Genomic DNA, 25,531 nt, shown 5'->3' on the forward strand with positions numbered 1-25,531 from the left:
CAGGATAAGAAGAAAACAGTTGGATAATTTAATGATAGCTTTATAATGATAAGGTATGGTAAATTGTAATGATTTCTTTAAGCACAAAAGAAGCAGTGCTGTTAAACTTCAGCATCGCCATTGCAAAGCATAAGAAAAATACATAAATATTGCAAATATTTTTTTTACAGTTGGACAAGGCAAAAGGGGGTCCAACCCAGTACTAGCCAGGTGTACCTAATACAGTAGTTGATGAGTGCAGCTCCAAACTTTTTTCAAGTATCTTAATCTTTATCTGTCATATTTATTAAGACATTGAGCCCACCACTATGTAAAGACTAAAAACTACATTTTCCAACTCAAGAAATGATGCATTTAAATGTTCCAATATTATGCCACACCAGGAAATTATTTCTTCACCTGTGAGTGCCTTGTCTATTACTTTTCATGTATTACCTCTTCAAATTCATTCTCCAAACTCACATGGTGCAGAGCACTGAATATATCTGTTTGAGAGGTACAAACTACATGGGAAAAAGTACATACTGACCAATGTCTTTTTATCTTATTCAGAATATGAAAGAAACTTCGCTTTCCTTTAAGAAAACTCACACATTAAGGATTACTACAAAAAAAAAATCATTTAATTGTGGTAAATTATATATCAATACTTCTGATACAGTTTGTGTTTGTGTCTGTGTGTGCTTGTATATGTGTCTGTGTGTGTGTCTGTTACTCATTTACTGAGAAATAACTGCCAAGGCATTGGCAGTGACCAGCAGAGAGTAGGACTAGAAAGCCATAATAGGGCGACAAATATCAGAGGAGAGGCAGTCTGTGTGTAATGGATGATGGAGGTGTGAGTGTTTAGGGCAGTGTGCAATAAGTGGGTAAGCTGGTGGTTGGCTACATTGGGGGACACCAGTAGGGTCAATGATGATGATAATGGGGAGGGTAAGCACTCTATTGAGGTTAATACTTCTGAGCTGGCTAAGAGATTATGCCATTGTGAAAAATATTTAAGACCTCACCGATTTTACACCGCTAAGAAAGTCAGAAAGAGAGAAGACAGTTTTCAAACTACACATTAATATGAAAAACTGTAGCCATGACCAAGCTGCAAGTGAGCTGACATTCAGACACAAATGGCTGATCATTAAGTAATAATGATTTTAGATGGCAACATTCAGGTTATTGAGGAGTCAGTATGACCCCTGCTGTAATTAGAACATCAGCTGTAACTGCTGCTTTATTACAACCCTAATTCCAAAAATGTTGGGAAGGCTGTGTAAATAAAAACAGAATGCAGGGATTTTGAAATGTCATACACCCATATTTTATTTACAGTAGAATATAGAAAACATCAAACTGTTAAAATGTACAATTTTAAAAAAGAAATGGCTATTTTTTTTAATTTTATGGCAGTGACATATCTCAAAAAAGTTGGGAAGGGGCACGTTTACCACTGAGAAGAATCCCCTCTTCTTCTAAGAACAATCGTCTGCAAACTGAGGGGACCAGTTGTTGGACTTTTAGGGCGGGAGTGTTGCCCCGTTGTCTGATTTAGGATTCCAGCTGCTTTTTATTACCACTTACGTGTCATTATCATCCCAACTTTTCCGAGACGTTTTGCTGCCATCAAATAGAAAATTTCATTAAATACTAAAATACTAAATACTAAAAGTTTTCTATGTTTTACCATAAATAAAATGTTGGTCTGTGAGACTTGCAAATCATTCCATTCTGTTTTTATTTACATTTTACACATCCTCCCCAGTTTTTTAGACCTGAAGTTGTGATTATCACACAATCCCTGTGAAAACATGGACTCAGACAGGTGTAACAAGTAGAGCATTTGTACTTATTTTTAATCTGAGTCCTCGGCGAAGAGGTGGGAACGGAAGTCCTCCATCAAGGTGATGACCTCATCAACAACTTCAATCTTCTTCTTGACCGGGAAACATCTGGGCATGAGCTTTCGTCCATACTATAAGATTTTAAAGGTGGAGCCTTAACCATCAGTAGGATATAACTTGCTATGAGATTTTTTTTCTAAGCTAACTAAAATTGATTTGTTGGTAGAGCATTGAGAGGCTAAGTGTCTTTATTTCTCAAAGCTAGAGGTAACATTTCTCAATTGTAAGAAGAGCATTCTGTGTGTTTGTGTTGAGCTGCATTTTTACAGATGTTCCCCCTAACATCACACAACAACCACTTATATATGTGGCACACTGACTTAATGCAAGTACAGAATGTATTTAATGTTGTATGAATCTATGTTAAATGACTCACTGTTTTCTTGGCTTCATCCAGCGATCTCTGAATGCACTCCTTCATCCTTTCTCTGTGTTGCTCCATCTCCAGTTTAAGTTTTTCCTCTCGCTGTCTGGAGTGTGTAACAACATGTAATAAGAGAGGTAGTTATACAGTATACTGGATTTTTGTCAATGCACCAAAGACAGGAATTAAAATATAAACAGAAACAAAACCCATTTTTATCTTTCTGGATTGTTAAATAAAAACTGGAGATTAAGGAGGTGGATAAAATTTACTATTCACAAGTTAGCCCTGTTTACTAAACATCTGCGTTCAATGAGACAAACCTGCTCCTCTTCTCGCTGTCCTTGATGTTCCTCAGTGTTTTCAGCACGTCCTCTGGGATGCTCTCAACTTGCTGGAACAGCAGAGATATATGGTGCTCAAAACCAGTCAGCATCTCCAAAGTGGTGAGTTGGGTCGGCCGTTCATCGACGCATGAGGAATACACCTTTGCCACCTTAATCGCCAAATCATTCAACATAATATCCTGTATGTAAGACAGTTGTAGAAGATGAGAGAAAAAAAGGTTCCCCAAGGCTGCTTTGATTTCAAATAGGATGATATATTAAAAAAGTCGAGCATAAAGTACACTCTGCATCATTACCTGGTCCTCTGTCTTTATTGATTCATGGAGACGAACACTCTTTTTAAGCATGGCCATTCTCTTCTTTTTGATGTCAACTCTCTCCTTCATATCTTCTACATGCATGTTTAGCTGCTCTTCTTCCTCTTTCCTTGACACAAAGAAGAGTTTATCTATCTATCTATCTATCTATCTATCTATCTATCTATCTATCTATCTATCTATCTATCTATCTATCTATCTATCCTTGGTGCTTTCCTTTTGCTTGGTTAGCAGACATAGCAGCAGTCACATAAATTGTAAGTTCAAAAAGCAACCAACCGCTGTCACGAGAGATCTGCAAGATACTGTGAGGACTTCTTCACAAAAGCCAAAATTCATGCTGTGTACACCTGGCTTTGAAAGAACTGTTAGAAAAACCGCGATTCTCACATTTTCTTTATGGTGACCTCGAAAGTGTGCTCCATTTTCTTATCCATCCTGGTGATGTTGTGAATCAGAGACAGGTTCTGGTCAGTCAGCTCTGACAGCAGGACGATTACCTCCAGGGGATCGAAGTTATATAGTTCCAGCTTGTCCTGCAGGGAAAGGTAAGTGAGCACTGTAAATAAAGCCTCCTGATGAAAATGGCTGTTGCTTTAATGATCTTTGGTTTTAGACTCACTAACTCTGACCTCATAGATTGTGTTGTTTCCATTCAGCTGGGAATTCTTCACCCTGAAATGAAATAGATTTTAAGATCATAGTTTTAAAAAGTTTTATTCTGCTGGAACTCCTACCACCTTCTTTGCTGTTGTTGCATTGCTCCCTGTTGCTCTGATAACATCACAGATTAAATTATCCAACAAAACTAAAACTAATCAAACTAACTAATCAAATTAAATGACCTGAGAATTGATAGAAAAGAACCAACTGGTGATAGTGTGTGTGTGCTTTCTTACACGGCATCACTGTGGTTTGAGAACAGTGTAGACTCACTGGTGGGAGGCAGCACTCTATCTGGAGTGGAATCCAGATCTTTCTCCAAGCCTGTGTTAAAGTTCATACTTACAGATCAGATGTATGTGAGCTTCTATGCCAGCAGTTATAATGCATTCAATAGTAACTCAGACACGGTTTATTTTTTAATAAAAGGCTGGTCTCCTATTTAAGAAACCCACACCAGTCTGACCCGTATCCATTTAATGTTGTTTTCCTACCATCTGGTCTGTCTGGCAAGCCTTTGGTTGTTAAAGTCGCTGCTTTCTGGGCTTCCTGCCACTCGGGAGGAGAAAGCTTGAACAGAACTCTCCTGTACCTCTTATATTCATTCAGAACCTTCTCAATCTTGGCAACTTCACTATAAAGAAGAAAGCTTTAGCATGCTACTTATTCCAAATTTGTCACTTTCTTTTACAGATCTATGCATTAAACCGATGCGTACCGCATTTAAGTGACATGCATGATATTCCTATTGTTAGCCATACCTTTTTAATATTGCTGTTTCATCGGTGACCTTCTCAATCTTATCATTCATTTCCTGTATGGAGCTACTTGAGTTTTTCAACCTGCTAAAAAAGCAGTTTTACAGTTATTACAACAGAAAATTATATTTAAATCAACCCATCCCCTATTCAAAACAATATTTATATCAAAATATCCCATTTTGATATGGGGAATTTTCTGATGCTTACAGATTTTGGGCATCCATAACTTTCTTCTCGACAGAGGTGAGGAATTCTTTCAAAAAGCAATCTTCAAATGCCTTGAAATCTTCAAGTCTTTGTACTACATACTTCTGTGCAGTCATGGCCTTTGCGGTCGTCTTAATCTTTGAACTGATCACCTTATCATCAAACTGGATTATTTAACAACATAAGATTAACATACTGTAAATTTGTCATAATTAAAAGACAGAAAAGCTTTGATGACTGTTTTCTAACAGAAAACGCATTTATTAAAGAAATAATGAAATATGCTAGACTTTATGTGCATACAATTGAAAAAATAGTTCCAGATTTTAGGAAATATAAATCAAGGAAGAGATAACGCTTAAGAGCCAATACGTCCTTCTTTTTTAACAAACAAAATTTGATTTTATTTCCCCCGCTTCCAGTCTCTCCAGGCTGTAGCGAAATCCTAAGTAAGGCTAATCCCAAACATCTTTTCATTCAAATTAAAAGTTTGTCAGATTAAAATCTCTATAGCTTCATTTAAGAGCAGGATATTTGTACTTTTGCTCACATGAATTTTGAAATAATCTCGACCTCAGGATTAGTCCTTACAATTGAGGGATTCTTCTTGGGTCTAGAAAAACAAGCTAAACATTTTAATAGAAGTAGAACAATGTGCAAAAGTTTTGAGCCACCCCTCAAACAGAAATTAGTTTCAATGATTTTTGAAATATGCAACCATAGTTGTACAATTATAAGAACTAATGTAAGAGAAAATAATAGTGTCTGTATCTCTATCTAATTTTGATGGGCTTATGATGGACCTCTAAAGTTTTCTTTTCTTTTGTTTAATGCAACTGCTGATTTTGCAAAAACTATGCCTTAGACCCTTTAATTACATTACCTTTAGCTGCGCATTCTTCTCTGACATGAGGATCCAGTTCTCACTGCTGTCTCTCTTAGAAATGTCTAAGCAAAGAGAATAAGTCATGTCAACACTAGAGAGCAATCCTTCAAACCAAATGTAACCTTTAAAACACTGCATTCTGCTCTTTCTTCACCCACCTTGATTAACCTCAGACGTTGTCATGCCTGTGAGGTCTTGAGTAGGGAGAGATGTGTTTTTCCTCTTCTCCCTTTCCTCCTGCTCTTTCAACAGCAGACCTATCACCTCATTTGTGGACATGCTTTGTCTGTCCTGCACTGAAGACAGTCAAAACAAACCCTAAAAATAGTTTTCAATACAGTGCTTTGAAACAGTTTTTGTGTATGTGTGTGTGTATTTTTCACACTTGCATGTTTCACATCGTTAAAGAAATGCTGCTGATCAAAAGGAACTCAAAGGCTCGTCTCAAATTTACCAAAAAGCATTCCCCAAGAATTTTGTGAAAATATTCTGTTGACTGATGAGACAAATTAAAAGGTTTTGGAAGGTCTAATTCTTGTTACACCTGGGATAAAAACAAAAACATCATACCAACAGCCAAACATGGTGCTGGTTAAGTGTGATGGTCTGAGGAAGAAGCATGGACCATGGATTCATACACAGTGATTTCAAAGACTCGTTGACAGTTATTCCTAACATGTGACTGCAGTTCTTGCTGCCAAAGCTGGTACAATCAGTTATTAGGTTTGGGCGGCAATTATTTTTTAACACAGATTTAGATAGTATTTTTTTCAAAATAAATTAATTCATCATGTAAAAACTGAATTTTATATTTATGTGGATTATCTTTGCCCAGTATTCAAATTTATTTGATGTTCTGAAACATTAAAGTGTGACACATATGACACAGGAAAAGAAATTAAAGAGTGGGCAAATATTTTTTCACAACATTGGAGTTAAGTGCTATATTTACATTTTACAATTTCACAACACTTTTTTTAACCAATAAGGTCCAGATTTCTAAATAAGTACATATTTCATCCGATGAAATGACACTACAAATATCACCAAAACTTTGTGAAAAACTAGCAATTAATTTTTACATATGATTTGGGTGCTTACCTGGCTGTAGTGGTGAAGACATCTCTTAGCTTGATGCTAGATTCGCTGTTGTTCTTACAGACGTTTAAAGTCAGGTTTAGCCGCAGTTTCTTCAGACTACAAACAGCAACCATATAACAACACACTAATTCATAACAAAAGAAAAACACTGACTGCCCTACTGAAACGTGATGTTGTCATTCTTATCATTTTGTAATTCCACCAAAATCTTAAACTGGAACTACCGTTAGCTTAGCTTACTTAACCCTCTGTGCAAGTAGAACTGCTAGCTTATCGACACCGTAGAAGTTAGCCTTTATGCTAACTTGTTGATAACACTTTTTATGCATGCTTTAATTTAAAACATGGTGAATTCAGAAATAAAATAAATTACCAAATACATAAAAACTCAATGACTGCACCCTCTGAACATACTCTTTCTCTTTATCCCATGGATAGGAACACTGGAGCTTCAAACTTTGATGTTTAAGATTAAAAGTAACAGACGACTGTCCTGGTTACTGTTGCCTTGTTTTTCTTCTTCTTTGCGACTATTGTTTAAGACTGAGGAAGTGGACAGTGTTTAGAGGAACTGTGTAAAAAAACTGCAAGAAATGTTTTACATTTTCTGATGTTTAGATGCAAATGTTAGTTCCATGTGCAAAAGATGATTAAAAAATAAATAAACGCTCATAACAGTTTCTCATATTTTATGTATTCTTCAGATTATTTACAGTAACGTGCAAAAGTCTTGAGCCACAGCAACTGAAACATGGGGTAACATAAATGGTTTTCAAACTGAGTTTGTATGAGTCTAACAAGCTTGGACGACGATATTTGGTATGACCACTTGTGTTTTTGAATATTGCCTGAAAGATAGAAAGATAAAAATGTTAAGTTGTCTGGTTCATCCCTTGAGCTGGGTGTCATGTTATGCTTGAATGATTCATAGATCACTGGTAAGTGGCATAACAAATAAAGAGAGAAAGAAATAAACAAACCAAAATCCCCTTTAATTAGTCAGATACAAAGACTGTAAAAAAATGCAACTGGTGTCAAAAAAAAGAGAAGAAGAAAACTTTGAAAGACCTTCAGAAAACCTGGGGAACTATTGCTAAAGAGCTTCTTTTTTTAATTAAAAAAAGTCTGACTCCTTGGAATCAAAACCAAAAAAGAAAGAGATGGGTGGCTCAAAATCATATATTACTGTGCATTTGAGTGGCTATGACTAATAAATACAGCAAAAAAAGTATACCATTATATTAATGTAATCAGAATGTATACAGCATGAGACAATGAGGCAATACATGAGAATCGTTATTTTGTAGTGCAGACCCAGAAAGAATTAGACCAACACCAAGGAGAGCTGCAACCCCCAAACTTCTATTAGCCCCAAAACTCAAATAAAAAAAGCATTCAGGGCAAGTGTTGGGATATGTCACAGTGAACGAGCCTGGATACTCATATTTCCTTTTATTTTAAAAGGAAATATTTATCATGTAAAGAGTGGCAATGCTACCCTCAGACTACTCTTCCGTAAAAGACTCTACAGGAGGCTGGAAAAAAGTAATGCTTCAGTGCCCTCTAGAGACAAAAAGAACATGAAACTCTATGTGTCTTGGTGACGTTTTCTGCAAATCATGAAACACTTTAACAAAAAATATACATGAAAAATTACAGATTCAATAACGAGCTACCCCGTGCACATGTATTAGACAGCAAGCGCTTCAGGTCAGATGACAGAGCTCTGGTCTGATAGTTACCAGGGAATGATGAGTGACAAAGGGTTTGCTTTTAGGTCATGATTCCAGAGGACTGCAGCAAGCAAGCAATTCATTGCCCCAGAGAGGCAGTTATTCCACAGCAACTGGAAAAGACATCGCTAGATGACAAAGAACCACCTTTAAAGTGTATTTATGCGCATCTCAATTCTTCCTCTATATTTTAAAAAATTTGCTCAATCTGGACAAAAAAAGAAAGCAAAAATAAGGAGTTAACTTTAAACTATCACTTGTACAAACTGCATTGAGACAGCTGGATTAGACAATGTCTCAGAATAGGGTATGCTCCTGTAATAACTGAATCATAATTTCACAGTGTGCTACTTAAAAAGGTTTAAGCCCTGATATGTGGGTTACAGTACTCCCTCCCACAGGCCAGATTATGCCATCTGTGAGAAAAAAAACAGTATATCTCTGTGTGTGTGTGTGTGTGTGTGTGTGTGTGTGTGTGTGTGTGTGTGTGTGTGTGTGTAGCTTTCAAATAAAATTCTGAGTGTCTCATTTCACTCTTAATCCAGGTCATTCCTACTGTGATGTTAATAGCCTAAAGGGGACCGACACACTCCTGTTTACGCCAAGTAGTTGATCTGAAGTGAAGTGATAACACACACACAACAGACACCCATACACACAAAAACATAAGGAGCAAAAGTTAAAGAATGCACAAAATTAACCCTTAGAATTGAGAATACTATGCAGATTTTAACCACTGTATATATTAATTTTTTCTGCTAATTAATCACTTTGTTAAAACGGTCAATAAAATTTTTACTGCTTATCAAAAAGTGATAAGCAGCGTCTGTGTCACACTAAAGTTAAACTTTTCATTCGGTCTTGATTTGATGTCAAAAACTTGAGGTTGGCACACGAATATCCGATTCATAGAAGGTTGACTTGTGGCCCTTAAAAATAGGACTAATACATCCTGAAATAAAATACTGGATGCCATGGCGACTGTGATTGGATGACAGGAGTAATCTGCTGACTAAATCCCCTCATGGCTCAAGCTGTGATTTGGACTGGAGATTTGTTTTCAGAGTGAACTCCGCCCTGCAGAGATGACTGTCAACGTAAAGTACACTACAGACTGCAGCAGGCCAGCAAATAGTCTGTTTAATTTGGAGGAAACAGCTTGGACTCGACTTTGACAGCTTCTTCCCTGCGTGCTGACGTGAACAAAACGAGCCAACCGGCAAGCCAACGCTAAAGCTATTCTATGGTAGGACAATCATGACCAAGTTTTCAGCTGTTGCGAATGTAGGTCTGTTGTTACAGGTTGTGTTTTCTGTATTAGTATAAGAAAAACCTTTTTTTTTTCCTGTACAAGTAATTAATAAAATAATTTTAAAAACTGAAACGTCATACTCCCACCCCCCCAGATTCTGTGATTGAAAACATTTTTTAAAATACAATGTTATCATAGAATTGAACAGTTTTGTATTTTAAGTAATTAGTTTGTTGTTTCAGTGAACTTTTATTAAATGTTAACTGTCTAAATAGGAAGCCTGGTCCAGCTAAAGCTAAAGCAGTCTAAGGAGGACAAATAAAAGTTGTATTTTCCAAGGTCACAAAGTTTTAACATGAACATGCTACAAAACAGTCCTTTTGTCCTTTGTCCATTCAGCTATTGGTTATTAATTGATCATAAATAAATACATGAGGCTGAGCTCAAATTAATTGATAATATGCATGATAACAGACAGCCCATTTGCTCTAACCAACAATATAAGCATGTAGTTTTTTGGGAATTGAAGAATGGACCTCTGATGCTACACCAAAATCATTCCCTCAGTGTCAGTCAAGCATTAAATGAGCATCCACTCCATAATTTAACATTTTCTTTGAGCTTCAGAGCTGCAAAAACAGCTGTTAAAATTACATATGGTAGTTTATGTTCTTGTTGTTACCTATATTAACAATGTGCTGGCATGGCCATCCCTTGTTTTCATCTGATATAGATATGTAAACAGGAATGCAAATTCGCTTAAAAAACAGTCGCACAGTGCCTGTGTTAGCTCCCCTTTTGTCACAATAAGGTTCCTGAATAAAACAGATGTTGCAGCGAGTACGTTAACCTCTTTGCAAAAATGGACAATTACATACAATAGGCGTACCACTTTGACAGGTAGTGATAAACTGGGACATTCAACAGCAAGTGGCCCAATGTACAAAGCAGCAAATATTGGAAAAAAAAACCCTCAAAGGTGTCATTTTTAATTTGTCTCTCTATTACACGTTCCCCACACACTTTTTAAATTGTAAAAGCATGGAAAGCTAACAAGCATACTAATGCATTGTGCATTATGCATTACAGGGTTGCTTTTTAAATATAAAGACACATTTAAAGTGAAATTATTAACTTAATTTGAGAACACTAGTGACTGCGTCGACTTTATGCATTAATATGTTGATTGTTCTAGTCCACAGGTTGCAGTAAGCAGTGAGCTGTCAGCTCTGTCCTCTGACTCCAAGCAGCTGGGGAGATGTGAGAAGGGGTCATGCCTCTGGTGAAGAGGAACATTGAGCCTCGGCACCTGTGCCACAGTGCCGTGCCCGATGGAATTGGCAACGAGCTGGAATGTGTAACCAACAACACGCTGTCCGCTATAATTCGACAGCTCAGCAGTCTGAGTAAGCTTACAGTTGATCAGATTCAGAATAAAGTATCAATGCGTCTTTAACCTGTGCTCATTACATGCAATCAAGGTGTTGCCACTATTAAGCAAATCAAAATTTAAATCATAAGGAAAATTATACAGTAAAAAACCTAAACTATCTAAATATTCAGGGCATAATTACTTCAAGTTGTGAAAGATCGTTAGAAGTGATGGGGTGGGAAACTAATTTGCACACAGTGATTTTTAGCTTGATTTATTATGCATTTAACAGATCGATTTGTCACAACTAATACATAATATGGACCAAAGTACTTGGCCTCCTACACCTTACTTCTAGAGGAACTGCTCAGCCATTGAAACTCAGGCCATGAAGCTCCCAGTGCAGTTTTTGTGCTGATGTTAATGCTAGAGGAGCTTTGGAGCTCTGCACTTTCTCCCTGCTCTGTAACTTTACATGCCACTTACAAATGATCGTGGAACATTTAGGAAGGAAGGCATTTCAAAAAAACTGACTTTTTGTAACAGTAACATCCTGTTGCAGCACCACACTCAAATTCTTTAGGAGGATTGACACTTTTGAAGATGTTTGTAAAGGGAGACTGCTTAGTGCTTGAATTTATACATCGGTGGCAGTGGGACTGAAAATACCTAAATTCAAAGATTAAGAGGTGTGACCTAATCCGTTGGCTACATAGTGTATATCAGTCCTGTAACACAACACAATACGCATTGAGTTTTCTGGGGATAATAATTTGACATATTGACATATACCCTCTATGTCATAGGAGTGCTTTTGTTTTCTTAATCCTTTAAAAGGGATTATCAGATAAGAGTGTCACTTAATTGCTGGCTTTGAATGAGGGGAGAAACAAACAAAGAACATATTTTAAGGGTATCAAATTTGTCAGTGTGTGATTTGTTGCAGTCGTTGCTAAAATGCATTTCACTCTGTACACAGGTTTGTGCAGAAGTACAGTGGTTAATGTTAAACATGTTGTTGCAATGTCTGTATAAAGATTAGAAAGCCTGTGTGCTTTTGTGGTTACAAATAAGTGAGAGGAGACAAGAAGAAATCCTACAACATATCCTTTGATAGTTTGTACATCCGTGTGTGTGTGTGTGTGTGTGTGCGATTAGTAAACTTACCGAAGCTTAGAGCTTAGCGTACAGATTTGTACAACAGCACGATAAGATGGAAAGTAACTGGGCGGAGACACAAACACAGGCAGTCTAATTATAGCTTTTACATTAAGCAGACTAGAGCTGTTTGAAATGTGCCCCTGACTGAGTAATGGAAACAAACATTTTGAGCAGTTTAATTTAGATAGTTGATATCAACACTCTGCCTTTAAGGTGCCATTATCTTTTAAATGTTATTGAGATTTGACACACCTTTCCATTTATTGCTTTTCCTCTATTCTCTCCCGCTTTCTTGCTCTGGTTGCAGGTAAGCATGCAGAAAATGTTTTCGGGGAGCTTTTTAATGAAGCCAACACCTTTTACGTGCGCGCAAACTCTCTTCAGGATCGAATTGACCGCTTGGCCATCAAAGTCACCCAACTAGACTCCAGTGTGGAGGAGGGTTAGTTCATTGGGTATCAGTGAATCTTCTTCTGTTTGTTGCTATGGTTATTCCTACACGCTTTATATCAAACTTTCCTCCTTAATTTTGCTTTTTTAAAGTTTCCCTTCAAGACATAAACATGAGGAAGGGCTTCAGAAGCTCGAGTGTCCAGGACCAGCAGGTTTTATCCAAGGGCAGCCTTCCTAGTGCTGTAGCCGACATGTACAACAGCAGTGACAGACCTCCTCCTCTCAGCAACCTCACTGCTTACAGGTGCTGCACTGTTTTTCTTTCTTTTTTTACTGTTCTAAAGTTAGATATCTGTCTTCAGTTAATGTTGGAAATTGGTTTTTAAATACAGAGAGGATTCTACTGATGCAATGAAATACTACTCTGACCCATCATACTTTTTTGACCTGTGGAAAGAGAAAATGCTTCAGGACACAGAGGAGAAGAGGAAAGAAAGGCGGAGGCATAGGGTCAGAGTGCATTTTACCCATCATGTTTACGCATGTACGTATTTACTTACTGACTGCTTACTCAAACTCTGTATTCCTGTTGTTTCTGCAGGAACAGAAGCGATGTGTGGACAGCAGCACCATTCAGCGTGAGGTGAAGAAGGTCAGAAAGGCACGAAACCGCAGGCAGGAGTGGAACATGATGGCGTTTGATAAAGAGCTCCGTCCAGATCACAGACATCCACAGAGTCTCAGGCGAGGAGCATCATCTGAGGGCTCCCTTTCGCCAGATGGGAGGTTAGAGAAGCTACCAAGATTGTGTTTTGGATAGGTTTTCAATGTATTTTTCTGTATAATACAACGCTACAGAGGGAATTAAAGAATTTCCCATCTTTGGGACTAATGATGTAGATCTTATTTATCCTAGTTGTATTTTTATGGAGAAATTTGTAAAATTATTGTAGATTTATGTTACTTTTAAAATAAAACTTAGCAGATGGGGGGGACTTGTGTGTGTGTGTGTGTGTGTGTGTGTGTGTGTGTGTGTGTGTGTGTGTGTGTGTGTGTGTGTGTGTGTGTCCAAAAGGAGGGGTAGATCCGTTTTCACAAATAGGACCTTGTGACCCAAATTGTAATATCTTTGTTGTGTAAAGCGTCAGCTTTGATATTGTAACAACAAATCTACCATCTGGATCTGCATCTGCATGACAAACTCTCTTTTACTATTTATCCAGGCCTGACCTCTTAGATTACCCCATCCCTCCAGTGCCTGCCCATGCTGCTTGTAACTCTGCCAAGTCTCACGATTACGTTCCTGGGAACACGCATCCCTCACCACCTGTGGAGCATGAATACCAAAGCATTGATGTCAACTACAAGAGAGTAACCTATGCCGCAGCAGAGCCTCGTGCTGCAGACCGAATGAACGGTTCAATTCGTCTCCCTGCAGATTACAAGTATGTGAGAGAAATTGAAATATAATATACTCTTTTTGGGCATCTGCAACTTAATCCTCTTTCTTTTACTGTCACACAGGTCTATCCCACCACCTCCTGCCCCCGGCCCTCCAATCCCATCAGCCCAGACAGCCTTTGGTTTTCCACTGGGTGCACATCCTCCAGCGCCACATAATGGCGTTGGGCACGCGGGCCCGGGCTGCCCACTCCCACCAATACCTCCTCCAGGGAATCACACGGTCCCTCAACCCCCGGGTCCCCCACCTCCTCCTCTCCCTCCGCCATCTGCACCCTCACACCTAGCGGGACACAGTGAAGGCTGCAGACGTGAGACCAAACCTGTGAGAGACGCAAGAAGTGACCTGCTGTCTGCCATCCGCATGGGTGAGTCAGCGTGCTTAGACGCAGTTGGCATGGCTTCCAGCTGGTCAGATGAGCACACATGTGAGCAGCTAACACTCTGTGCAATACAGACATATAATATTCTGTCCTCTCTCTACATGTGTGTGCCCTCATTAGGCATCCAGTTGAAGAAAGTCCAAGAGCAGCAGGAGCAGCAGAGCAAGCGGGAGCCGGTGGGGAACGACGTAGCCACCATCCTTTCCCGACGCATTGCAGTTGAGTACAGCGACTCTGAGGAGGACTCTGAGCTTGATGAGAATGAGTGGTCGGACTGACAAAACACTGAATTGGTCTTTTCTCCACTGGATCTTCAGCACAGATGAAAGAAAACTGTGAAACACTCCATCTAGCTCCATCTAGTGGAGTCTTTGTACCAAGCCACTACTGCCAAAATACCTCTACCTTGTAGTTTTTATTTCTACTTTCATAATAAATATTTCTTTTTTTTTTTTTTTTTTTTTTTTTTTTTTTTTTCCCTAAATATTTCATGAGCAACTGAACCACTAATCTAGCACATCTACACAGTTTGCACCAGTTTGTTTTGTAACAGGTTAATATCCTCATTTCAAAACTGAGTCAGTGTGTGATAAATCACACAGTTCTATCACATGGAAATGTGACCCATTAGTTTCTTAAGATTGTCTTTGTATACTGCTTGTTCTAGCAAAATGTCCTTACGTGATGACCTCCTATCTTTGTCCAGCAGCATCCCAGCGGAGAGCATTTCAGTGTAAGAAAAGCATAGGTATAAATAATACATGTTACCATTGGCTGACTTCCACATAGCTTCTTTAGTTTCAAGGTCTTTGTATTAGGCACGCTGGCTCATTGGCACACTACCTAACTAGCCGGCTCAAACACTCAAACACACAAGTAGAGCAAGCCTGTGCTTTCCCTACTATGACAAGTTAAAATATGTGCTGTGATATAAACAAGCACTGAATCATACCATAATATTGAAAGATTCAAGGGTTTTTGTTTTAATTTAATCTTCCTAATCTCACACTTAATTCCATTAGTTTTGTAATAGCTACCTCAAGTTGTAACAATTTCTCAGTTCTGATTGTGTGTATGAAGGTATCATGTCTGACATTAATTCTATTAGTTGTGATGCGTCTTTACAAATATTGATATATCAATAAACTTTCCAAATTAGCAAGAAAATCATGCTATCATTAAGTCCTTGTCTTTTTTCTTTTTTTACTTCTTTCTTTTTAACTTAAACTCCACTAGATACTAGAGGTCAAAACCCACTTGAAAATTATTTATAGATTTTTGCACAACCTTAATGGGGATGGGCCAGTGGGTCAAAAATATGTTGCAGAGACATATGATGAATACACATAATGACTTTGAATGACCGTAAAGGCAAAAATGACCTAAACAACCCTGCAGACATACAAAGTAGCCAAAAAAGAGGCATAGAGTGGCTACAAAGAGATTAAAAACAGGCAAAATCAGACAGAATATCATAGAATTTGAGCAGAGACACAAAAATATGGTCACACAATGACTACAAAATGATGGAAAATTACCTCTGTCAGACAAAAAGGAGTAATATAATACACAACAAAATCAAAATTAAGTAAATGATCACAAAGAGACACGAGATGGCTAAATTCACTGATCAACTGAGAACTAAAGTGATATGTAAATTTAATTACATAAAAAATGATAATCAAAACAGTCAATGTGCAAATGTGCAAATCATTAAAGGACTTCATATATGAACGCACCAAAACTGGTAACACTGCCTCACACTCAAAAAATTTTTTTTTCATTTAACCAGTTTTTGAACAATAATTTGGGGATATTTAAATAAGGAATGAAAAAAAATTTACTGTGAAAAATTTTCAAGTTACAGTACCTGGAAGGACAATGAGGTCCTTACACTGGCTGCCTGTCCGTCAGAGGATAGACTTTAAAGTTCTGATGCTGGCCTATAAAGCTCTGAATGGTTTAGGACCAAAATACATCAATGACCTCCTGACCCAGTATGAACCATCCAGATCCCTCAGGTCATCTGGATCCGGTCTTTTATCAGTTCCCAGAGTCAGAACCAGACACGGAGAAGCTGCATTCAGCTTTTATGCTCCTTATATCTGGAACAAACTCCCAGAAAGCCTCAGATCAGCTGAAACACTCAGTTTATTTAAATCCAGGTTGAAGACTCACCTGTTCTCAGCTGCATTTGAATAAAGCACCAAATCCACACTTTAAGCTTAAATTTCAAAACTTACATTTAACTACTGATTTTATCTACTGTTCTGATTTTATCTGTTTTGATTTTATATACTGTTTTGTTTGTTTGTTTGTTTGTTTGTTTGTTTGTTTGTTTGTTTGTTTGTTAATTAGTTAGTTAGTTTATTTGCTTGTTTTAATCAATTTTAAATCATGCTTTTTATTTGTTCTTGTTTCTAATGTCTCTGTAAAGCACTTTGAATCACCTTGTTGTTGAATTGTGCTATACAAATAAACTTGCCTTGCCTTGCCTTGCCTTGCCTTGCCTTAAAAGTTTGTGCTCTCAAAACTACAACCAAATCAACTTTACAGCCACTTAAGTTACAGAAACCAAAACCGTTTTTAATTCTGCAACCAATTTTCAGCTTTAATTTTATAGGCTATATCATAGTGTCAATAAAAATATAATATAATATTAAAAATGCTAAATTAATTATGGAATATAAGTATTTAATAAAATAAAGAAAACAATGAAACAACGAGGCCTGTAAATTCATTCACACCCAGCAGAGGTCACCCGATGCCAAAGTGTAGCTCAACGGAACTTGAGAAACTGTTAACTATTAGACGCCATGTTGGCTCTGTAATAACTGCCAGCGTTGCAAGACAGGAAGCGAGTTGAGCCGCAATGGAGATGTTTTCGTCCCGTGACAGTGTACTGGTTGGCAGGTGATTAGCACAGCGAAGCTCCTCCTCAGTCTTCTACAGTAGACACAAATCTGGACAGCTGACCATTGTAATAAGGTATAGTATTTATACAGGCTTTGTAGGGTTTTACATTCCCACCAGCTTGCCTTTCAGTTATGGGGCAAATTTCGAGTGTAAAATTCTTTGTTTAGCTTAAACTGTGAACGATGATGATGATGAAGATAGCTAGTGTGTGCTAACTAGTCACCTGACTTCTACGTGCACACGCTCAAATCAGCTTTACTCTCAGCCTTCCGTATGGAGGAACAAACAAGCTACCATCTGGCCAGGAATGGCAGCGCTGACTCATTTTACCTCATCTTTAGTATCTGATGGAAGGAAAATGAAGCTTTAGCAGAGTTAGCTCACGACCTAACACTGTTAGATGTGGTCATTCATTCATGAGAGAAACCACCAAGTCACGGTGCTCGCATAATTCTCCCTGTCACACTAGCATCTAAAGTAAGTCTGGAAAAATAATAGTAATACAATAACTCTACCCTGGCTAATGATTAAGTATTGCACGATGTCTTAACTTGTGTGTGAGTGTTATAAAATGACTTGAAAGCATATTTTGTCCTCTGTGTGCCCCTCAAGGAATTTAGTAAGATATAAACTATCAAGATGGATACCTCAAAACTTCCCAAGATCCAGGATGAGGACCGAGAAAGCCAGTTTGGATATGTACACGGTGTTTCTGGACCAGGTCTGGTCTTCTTGCCTTTTAAATGGCTAGAATCTATCAGGTTGAATGTAGTTAAAAGTAGTATGGTTGCAATGTTTAGCTAAGTAGCTGACAAATTAAGGAAGTTGATCACATGATGACAAAATCATGACATTTCCTGTTATTACCCGTCTAATCTCACTAAAGAATGCCTCTCTAGCATAGCTGTAGATTATATAGTTATCCTGAACTGCATGACTTCTGCTTAAGGATATCTTTGGTCTGTTACATATGTTCAAGCTATAACATTTGTCATTTTTGTCTTAATAATCTCTTTGAAATTGTCCCAGTTGAAAATATAAACAAGTAAAACTTTTCATTGTTTCTTAATCGTTTCAGTATCTGTAATTTTCTTTCTTGCTATTGCCATCAGTGGTGACAGCTACCGCCATGGCAGGAGCAGCCATGTATGAGCTGGTTCGAGTCGGTCACAGTGAGCTGGTGGGAGAAATCATCCGTTTAGAAGGGGACATGGCAACTATCCAGGTCTACGAGGAGACATGTATCCTTTCTGCTGCCGTGTTTCGTTCATCTTTTGTCAAACATCAAAAGTAAAAAAACAAAAAAACAAATCAGACTGAATTGCATTAAGAAAAGCTGCTTGGCAGATATCACGTTTCAGACATTTCGTGGTTTGTTTGGTGACCCTAACTTGATCATACAGCTGGCGTGTCTGTCGGGGACCCTGTCCTGCGAACTGGAAAGCCCCTGTCAGTAGAGCTGGGACCGGGTATCATGGGCTCCATCTTTGACGGTATCCAGCGCCCACTAAAAGACATCAATGACCTCACTAACAGTATTTACATCCCAAGAGGAGTAAACATTGGTGCTCTCAACAGAGACAACAAATGGGAATTTACGCCCGGGCAGAACCTTCGGGTAAGGAAGGCGCATTGTTGCAGTGATGAGTCCTTCAAAGTCTTTTCTTCTTAAGTGTGCTGACCAAAAATGTGATCCCCTCGCCAGGTCGGCAGTCACGTAACTGGTGGAGATATCTATGGTATGGTATTTGAAAACTCCTTAATCAAACACAAGCTAATGCTTCCACCTCGTAGCAGAGGCACCATAACCTACCTGGCTCCACCTGGAAACTACGACATTTCAGTGAGTGTTGCATTTGAAACAAAGTGCTTTTTATTTTGGATAAAAACAAAACTGATTTGGGGGGGTTTCTTGCATTCAGGATGTGGTTCTGGAGCTTGAGTTTGAAGGCATTAAAGAGAAACTCAGCATGGTGCAAGTGTGGCCAGTACGACAAATCCGCCCCGTCACAGAAAAACTACCAGCTAATCATCCACTGCTGACCGGCCAGAGAGTTCTGGATGCACTTTTCCCGTGAGTATTCATTTGCTGTGCATTATGACATCTTTATTTAATATATGCCGCTTAACAGATTTATTAAACCGCCTGTCATAAAAACAAGAAAACACTAATATTTTTGAAATCTTTCAAAAACATGTTTAAAACAAACTTTTTTTATAAATCAGTAAATTTGAAATTATTTTCAGCATTAAAATTATAATTTTGTTTAAAAATCGTGCACATACTGGTGGATTAACCATTACTTAACCATAAAAAAAGGATTATAGTGATTATCAATAGAGTTAATTTAGGGCAGCTCATAAGCGTTACAGTGGGTGGTGGTACTGCAAGTACTGCATATCACATATTATGAAAAGTGGGTTTTTCACTGGTGGATTGTTTAGTTATTTATTACATAGTAAGACCGTGTGGCTGTTGTGCTTTACAGCTGTGTGCAGGGTGGCACTACTGCTATACCAGGAGCTTTTGGATGTGGAAAGACTGTGATCTCGCAGTCATTGTCCAAGTACTCCAACAGTGATGTCATCATCTATGTCGGCTGTGGAGAGCGTGGAAACGAAATGTCTGAAGTGCTGCGAGATTTCCCCGAGGTTTGAAGATTACGAAGCTTTCGATTTGTTATTTAAGTTTTTTTCTGTCTACTGTAACAAACGCACTACAGCATCACTTTTGACTCGCTTAAGCTAAGGCTGTTGTTCACACTGCTCTTGCCACTAGCTCACTATGGAAGTTGACGGCAAAGTTGAGAGCATCATGAAGAGAACAGCGCTGGTTGCTAACACCTCCAACATGCCTGTGGCTGCTAGAGAGGCTTCCATTTACACAGGTATAAGCTGCCTACATTATAGAGAACTGAGTCATTGTTAACCTTAACTTTTACTACATACTTAAAAAAAAAAAAGTAATTGAAAAGTAATTGAAAAACTTAAAACACTCTAAAATCCTATTCAGAACTTTATGAAAGTAGCTAGTAGTGAGCTAGTGTGTATTTTGTTGTTGTTTTTTCCTCTTCCTGCACAGTATTTTGAAAGTGTCATCAAATGTCAAACTTTTGCCTGTGCAGGGATCACACTGTCTGAATACTTCAGAGATATGGGCTACAATGTGAGCATGATGGCTGATTCAACGTCTCGATGGGCCGAAGCTCTGAGAGAAATCTCTGGAAGACTGGCTGAAATGCCTGCTGGTGAGTTCAGTGGTCACAATCAAAATCTCAAAACATGTTTGTTTTGTACCTGCTGATCTAGATTAGAGATCAGCAGGTACAAAAGTCACCTCATACTGTAGTTCAGTAACATTTATTTCAGGGCTTTTTTTTGTAATATATTTGGTTTATTTTACTAATTCCATTTTGATTCATGTTCTAAAGCACTTTCTTTTTCATTTAACTAGTGAGGATGTACTATTAATCAGGACTTCATTAGGTAACTTCAGGGGTAGCTCTGGGGTTTCTGTACTATGAAGGTGGTTTATTTCTTACCAGGGTATACTGCCAAGGTAACTTATGTTGTGAATTTAACCTGCTCTGGTTCTAGATTAGAGATCAGCAGGTAATAATAATAATAATAATAATAATAATAATAATAATGGATACTTTATTGATCCCCATGGGGAAATTACTTGTTTTTCTCTGCATTTGACCCATTCACTCAGTGAAGCAGTGGGCAGCCCACTAAGCAGGCGCCCGGGGAGCAGTGTGTAGGGACGGTACCTTGCTCAGGGTAGCCGTTAAGTGGATTCGAACCGCCGACCTTCCGATCATGGGGCGACCACTTTACCTACTGAGCTATCCCTGCCCCTACAAAAGTCACCTCCTACTGACCATTCAGTTCTCCAGAAAATAGTGTCACTATTCCTGAAGGATCATTTGGACATCTGTGTGGAGATAGGAGGGTTTAAAGTCTTTCAATAGTGTCTAATGTTTACCAGTTTACCTGATGAGCGTTGGTAATAAATATATATTCTTAGACCAAAAATTTTCCCCTTTTATGTAGGGCTGCAATTGTACAGTAATTTTATTGTTCTAGAAGTTTTAATATACAATCCTAAAACAGGACGCCTACACTGTACTTGAAGACCTTCTATCAAATTCGTGTGTAGTCTAAGCCCATGTTTGTTATTTAATCTTTACTCTCAGATGTTAAACAACACTGGAGCTGCAGCTGAAAGAAAGGCAAGCGTAAGAACATAATATCGCATAATATCGGGATGTCGAAATTAAAATGGTATATATGAAAATGAGAAGAATTGCAATGAATGAATCGTTTTAAAAACATAGATGTTAATAATCGCATTGTGTGTGGCAATGTTCGTGTTTCCTTCAGATTGGCCCACCTATTAAGAAAGAGATGGGGGTGCATATATACATACATACACTGCGATTGTTATAGTAAGAAGAAAATTGTGATTGGTTGCCGACACCACCCTTTTCCTGTGAACGTGCAGAGGAAACACTGGGTTAACTTAGCAAGATGATAATTAGCTTTGTTTGACTGCTTATCCTGAGTACCAGTGCTAGTGTAAGTGAGTCCAGATAACAGAAGGATACCCTGGGTATGTTGAACTCACTTCATAGTACAGTTCATTCAGATTTTGTTAAGACCCTCTCACACAGTAGGTAAACTCATGTGAAGCATTTACCTTTGTGTTGCTGGCTGCAGACAGCGGGTATCCGGCTTACCTGGGCGCCAGACTGGCTTCCTTCTATGAGCGTGCTGGACGTGTGAAGTGCCTGGGAAATCCAGAGAGAGAAGGCAGCGTCAGCATCGTAGGAGCGTGAGTTCACATTTATATAAGCAAGTTTGTGCTTTTTGTTTGTTTGTGCACGTTCTGTAGATGGTCATTGACTGCTGCACGTCGTTATATTGAGTTTGCTTCGGTGGGAAAATTAGTTAGAAAATGTAAAGTTTTTCATGTGAAACCTTTAAATAGAATCCAGCAGGTGATTATTTTATTAGTAAACTTTACCTTTAATACTGTGAACTCCTTAGTGTGTCACCTCCTGGTGGAGACTTCTCCGATCCTGTCACTTCAGCCACACTGGGAATCGTTCAGGTAAGTAAAATGTAGAAACTTAATGCAAACATTTGACCGAATTCACCTTAAAGTGGAAGTGTCTCTCTTTTACACTGTCCTGTGTTTTTGTTGTTGTTTGCAGGTGTTCTGGGGGCTGGACAAGAAGCTGGCTCAGAGAAAACACTTCCCGTCTGTAAACTGGCTCATCAGCTACAGCAAGTACACACGAGCTCTGGATGAATATTATGACAAACATTTCCCGGAGTTTGTTCCTCTTCGCACAAAAGCAAAAGAGATTCTACAGGAAGAAGAGGACCTGGCTGAGATTGTGCAGCTTGTTGGCAAAGTGAGTCAGTTTATATTAAATGGTCTAAAACTGTCCCCAGCAGCGCGATGGATCGAACCCAGAATTTCATTACCATGAAGCAACAGTGCTAACCACTGTGTCACTGTGCAGTCTGTGCTCCTTTATGTGTGGAGTTTGTATGCTCAGAGTCTCTCTGGACACACCATCTCTTTCCTACTGTACAAACACAAGCATGTTAGGTTACAGTATTGAGCCCTACTCTAAAAGACATTGTCACAGATTGAACTCTGCCTCTGTGGCTGAATTTAAAAAATAAGTGTTTAAAGTTGAAGCTTTTAACGTAATTATAGCGTTTTCTTGTGAGATACAGAACATGACGTCACAAGGTTGATTATTTTGTGTTTGCTAACTAGTCACATACTGGATAAAACTCAGAGACTAAAACTAAAACAGTTTAAGGGCGTCACTTTTCTGTTGCCCCTGGCTGCTGCGATCACTTTTCTTTTTTTAAGCTACATGCACTCAAATGGGAGAATCCACCTTTTGGTAATGCACTGGTTTGTCCATTGTTGGGTTGTGTATACAGACTGAGTGACATAATCAGCTGGCAGAGCATGTCTCCTCTCTTGAATACTGCCAGGGCGGTGCAAAAGTGACCCTGCTTTTCATTTTAGTTTCCATGATTTCCACAAAAACTAATAGACTAATGTAAGTCTATTGGCAGCAACCAACAAATTGACTTAGTGAAGTAATATTCTGTACTGCCACATGATGGCGCCACAAATGCTCTACTGCAAACACTCATTTTTTTAAAATCCAGCTTCACGGATAGCGTTTAATCTGTGACAGTTTTTTAAGTAGTGTTCAAAGGTGTAAATTAGCGTTAATGCATGTAGTGTTTTATGTCCATTTTGATGACCAATGAACAGTAAATGGTCTGAATTCATGTTAATCATTACAATTTTTATTCAGTTTGAATGCTTTGGAAGTTCTACGAGCTCTGTTACTATGGACTCTAAATGGGTTTAGATCTGTTGATCAGTTTTACCAGATGAAGGTGGGAGATTGAAGAGAGTGAAGTCTGTACATGAGACTGAAGGAACATGTGTTGGTACAAAAGGCCCAGTGTATCAAATGCAATCTAATGCTTAATCTCTTTTCTTGTATATTTTTTTCTAAGCCAAGTTAGTGGATACATTATATGTAAAAAAATATATATATGTGGCAATGACTAGAAAAATATAACAAGAACTCATCTGGTTTTGTTCCCAGGCTTCACTCGCTGAGACTGATAAAATTACTCTAGAAGTTGCTAAGCTCATTAAGGACGACTACCTGCAGCAGAATGGTTATACTCCCTATGACAGGTGAATACAAAGCACTTACATTTAGACAGATTACATTGAAAGTCTTAAAAGAACATGCTGACTCTTGTAATTGTGCATTTTGGATGTTGTATTTTATGATATTACTGTAATTCCCATGAAAACAGGAAAAAGTATTAAACAACATGTGTGTAAATATTCTTTTAGGTTTTGCCCCTTCTACAAAACTGTTGGCATCCTCTCAAACATGATAGCGTTTTATGACATGGCCCGACATGCGGTGGAGTCCACAGCTCAGAGTGACAACAAAATCACCTGGGCCATCATCAGGGAAAACATGGGGGAGATCCTGTACAAGATCAGCTCCATGAAGTTCAAGGTACACATTTGTTTCTCATGTGGCAGGAGATGTTTGGTTTTGTTTTGTTTTTTCTTTGCCATATTGATCATCAACCCCCTTAAAAGATTTTGTGCCTTTCATGTATCGTTCAGGATCCTGTCAAGGATGGTGAAGCAAAGATCAAAGGAGACTACGCCCAACTGTTGGAGGACATGCAGAATGCTTTCCGAACCTTGGAGGAGTGAGTTTCCTACCTCTCAGCTTGTCTCTCAGATATCCAGACCCCAGTGCAGTGCAACATAGTAAAGACTGATTGGCCCATGTTCTGAATGTCTGCCACAGTCACATAGTCTTTTTTTTTTTCTCCTTGATGTTTACGCCCAAACATTCCATGACCTACACAAATTGTATTTCATTTTGCTGATTTTCGACAAGTTTACTCATAAAAAAAAACAGTACTGAAATCCCCTTAGGCTGTCTCAGAATATTACTTAAATAAATTCGCCCCAATCAAGTGCTGCACTCGCACTCCACTAGTAGCTGCGAAAAAAGAGTTGATGTCTCTTTCCCCCAGATGTAACAGTGATCAATGCAGATATTTAATCAAATGGGAACATGAATGTGGATAAAGGGACAGAGGCAGTGTATTCAGGGGATGTGAGGAGTTCTTCCACGTCTTACCTCTAAAGTGTGATTGTGATGCTGTGGAATATATACTTGATATTATGTGTAAAATGTGAATGAATGAGATTGTTGGTTTGTGTTGTAAAAGAAGTCTTGCTGTTTTGTCCATGGTACATTATTGTCTCCCTAAATAAATGGGAAATAAATAAAGTAGATGGTTTCAGTAAGATTTTATTTCTCATATTTCTTTCAAAACATAAACCAGCAGTTTGAAATCTTTCAAACTTTCATACACAAATTTTGATAATTGATGTAAGAATCGGTCATTGGTGCAACCTTATAAGCACACCTCAATTCAATAAAGGACTCGTTACTGTAGATGGCGCGCAGATAGATTTAGACATATGTACAGATGAGCGGTGAATTATTAGCCCTCGTATGAAATGTAAAGTTTTGTCAACATTTTCTCCAGTGTTTTTCTTTTTTTTTTTTTAATAAAGCAAATTAATTTTCAACATAGCATTTGCAAACATACTAGTTTTCTTTAAAAAGCATTAATTGGGGTCAGTATTATAGCTGAACATTTTGTCACCACAGCACAAACCAGTGTTGTGTAATGATGTGCTGAGTTTCAAACGGGTTGTCT

At 38.3% G+C, this 25,531-nt stretch overlaps 3 protein-coding genes across 7 annotated transcripts; 2 read left to right on the plus strand and 1 right to left on the minus strand.

Annotated features, from left to right (window-relative positions):
• Nucleotides 1–1,819: 1,819 nt before the first annotated feature.
• LOC146700071 (cilia- and flagella-associated protein 100-like) lies at nt 1,820–7,075 on the minus strand. Of its 3 annotated transcripts, none has more exons than XM_085470111.1 (14): nt 6,956–7,075; nt 6,542–6,586; nt 5,599–5,736; nt 5,438–5,502; nt 4,555–4,718; nt 4,348–4,431; nt 4,081–4,220; nt 3,823–3,910; nt 3,556–3,598; nt 3,314–3,459; nt 2,903–3,032; nt 2,583–2,785; nt 2,272–2,365; nt 1,820–1,966 (listed from the first exon to the last, which is right to left on the minus strand). In XM_085470111.1, the coding sequence occupies exons 2-14, from the start codon at nt 6,561–6,563 to the stop codon at nt 1,847–1,849; spliced, it is 1,437 nt and encodes a 478-aa protein (XP_085326237.1). In that variant the 5' UTR covers nt 6,564–6,586; nt 6,956–7,075; the 3' UTR covers nt 1,820–1,846. The 3 variants fall into 3 exon arrangements, with proteins under 3 accessions (XP_085326237.1, XP_085326235.1, XP_085326236.1); XM_085470109.1 differs by having other exon boundaries at nt 6,542–6,594; XM_085470110.1 differs by having other exon boundaries at nt 6,542–6,594; nt 6,915–7,075.
• Nucleotides 7,076–10,799: 3,724 nt separating this feature from the next.
• Nucleotides 10,800–14,708, plus strand: wasf3a (WASP family member 3a). 2 transcript variants are annotated; one of them, XM_085471374.1, is made up of 8 exons: nt 10,800–10,932; nt 12,367–12,501; nt 12,603–12,756; nt 12,845–12,962; nt 13,054–13,238; nt 13,676–13,897; nt 13,977–14,281; nt 14,417–14,708. In XM_085471374.1, the coding sequence occupies exons 1-8, from the start codon at nt 10,800–10,802 to the stop codon at nt 14,572–14,574; spliced, it is 1,410 nt and encodes a 469-aa protein (XP_085327500.1). In that variant the 3' UTR covers nt 14,575–14,708. The 2 variants fall into 2 exon arrangements, with proteins under 2 accessions (XP_085327500.1, XP_085327501.1); XM_085471375.1 differs by having other exon boundaries at nt 13,676–13,874; nt 13,975–14,281.
• A 2,413-nt stretch (nt 14,709–17,121) lies between these two features.
• LOC146700073 (V-type proton ATPase catalytic subunit A-like) lies at nt 17,122–25,114 on the plus strand. 2 transcript variants are annotated; one of them, XM_085470112.1, is made up of 15 exons: nt 17,122–17,284; nt 17,825–17,933; nt 18,325–18,453; nt 18,616–18,830; nt 18,918–19,055; nt 19,135–19,286; nt 19,702–19,864; nt 19,992–20,100; nt 20,338–20,460; nt 21,935–22,049; nt 22,265–22,328; nt 22,432–22,635; nt 23,869–23,963; nt 24,129–24,300; nt 24,414–25,114. In XM_085470112.1, exons 2-15 carry the CDS (start codon nt 17,852–17,854, stop codon nt 24,504–24,506), a joined length of 1,854 nt encoding a protein of 617 aa, XP_085326238.1. In that variant the 5' UTR covers nt 17,122–17,284; nt 17,825–17,851; the 3' UTR covers nt 24,507–25,114. The 2 variants fall into 2 exon arrangements, with proteins under 2 accessions (XP_085326238.1, XP_085326239.1); XM_085470113.1 differs by lacking the exon at nt 17,122–17,284 and adding an exon at nt 17,419–17,689.
• The last annotated feature ends 417 nt before the right edge of the window (nt 25,115–25,531 follow it).

Source organism: Copadichromis virginalis, linkage group LG10 (genome assembly GCF_057382275.1).
Source record: "Copadichromis virginalis isolate Kocher_CV1m ecotype Utaka linkage group LG10, C_Virginalis_male_GT1.1, whole genome shotgun sequence".
Classification (NCBI taxonomy): Eukaryota; Metazoa; Chordata; class Actinopteri; order Cichliformes; family Cichlidae; genus Copadichromis; species Copadichromis virginalis.

Coding starts and splice junctions, on each gene's coding strand:
- LOC146700071 (XM_085470111.1), bottom strand. CDS start 6,563: ATGTCTTCACCACTACAGCCAG. Junction 4,719..5,437: donor AGAAGAATGCGCAGCTAAAG/GTAATGTAATTA, acceptor TAAATAATCCAG/TTTGATGATAAGGTGATCAG. Junction 4,221..4,347: donor GAAACAGCAATATTAAAAAG/GTATGGCTAACA, acceptor TCTTCTTTATAG/TGAAGTTGCCAAGATTGAGA.
- wasf3a (XM_085471374.1), top strand. CDS start 10,800: ATGCCTCTGGTGAAGAGGAACATTGAGCCTCGGCACCTGTGCCACAGT. Junction 12,502..12,602: donor AGACTCCAGTGTGGAGGAGG/GTTAGTTCATTG, acceptor GCTTTTTTAAAG/TTTCCCTTCAAGACATAAAC. Junction 12,963..13,053: donor AAGAAAGGCGGAGGCATAGG/GTCAGAGTGCAT, acceptor TTGTTTCTGCAG/GAACAGAAGCGATGTGTGGA.
- LOC146700073 (XM_085470112.1), top strand. CDS start 17,852: ATGGATACCTCAAAACTTCCCAAGATCCAGGATGAGGACCGAGAAAGC. Junction 19,056..19,134: donor CTGGAAACTACGACATTTCA/GTGAGTGTTGCA, acceptor TCTTGCATTCAG/GATGTGGTTCTGGAGCTTGA. Junction 22,329..22,431: donor CCACACTGGGAATCGTTCAG/GTAAGTAAAATG, acceptor TGTTGTTTGCAG/GTGTTCTGGGGGCTGGACAA.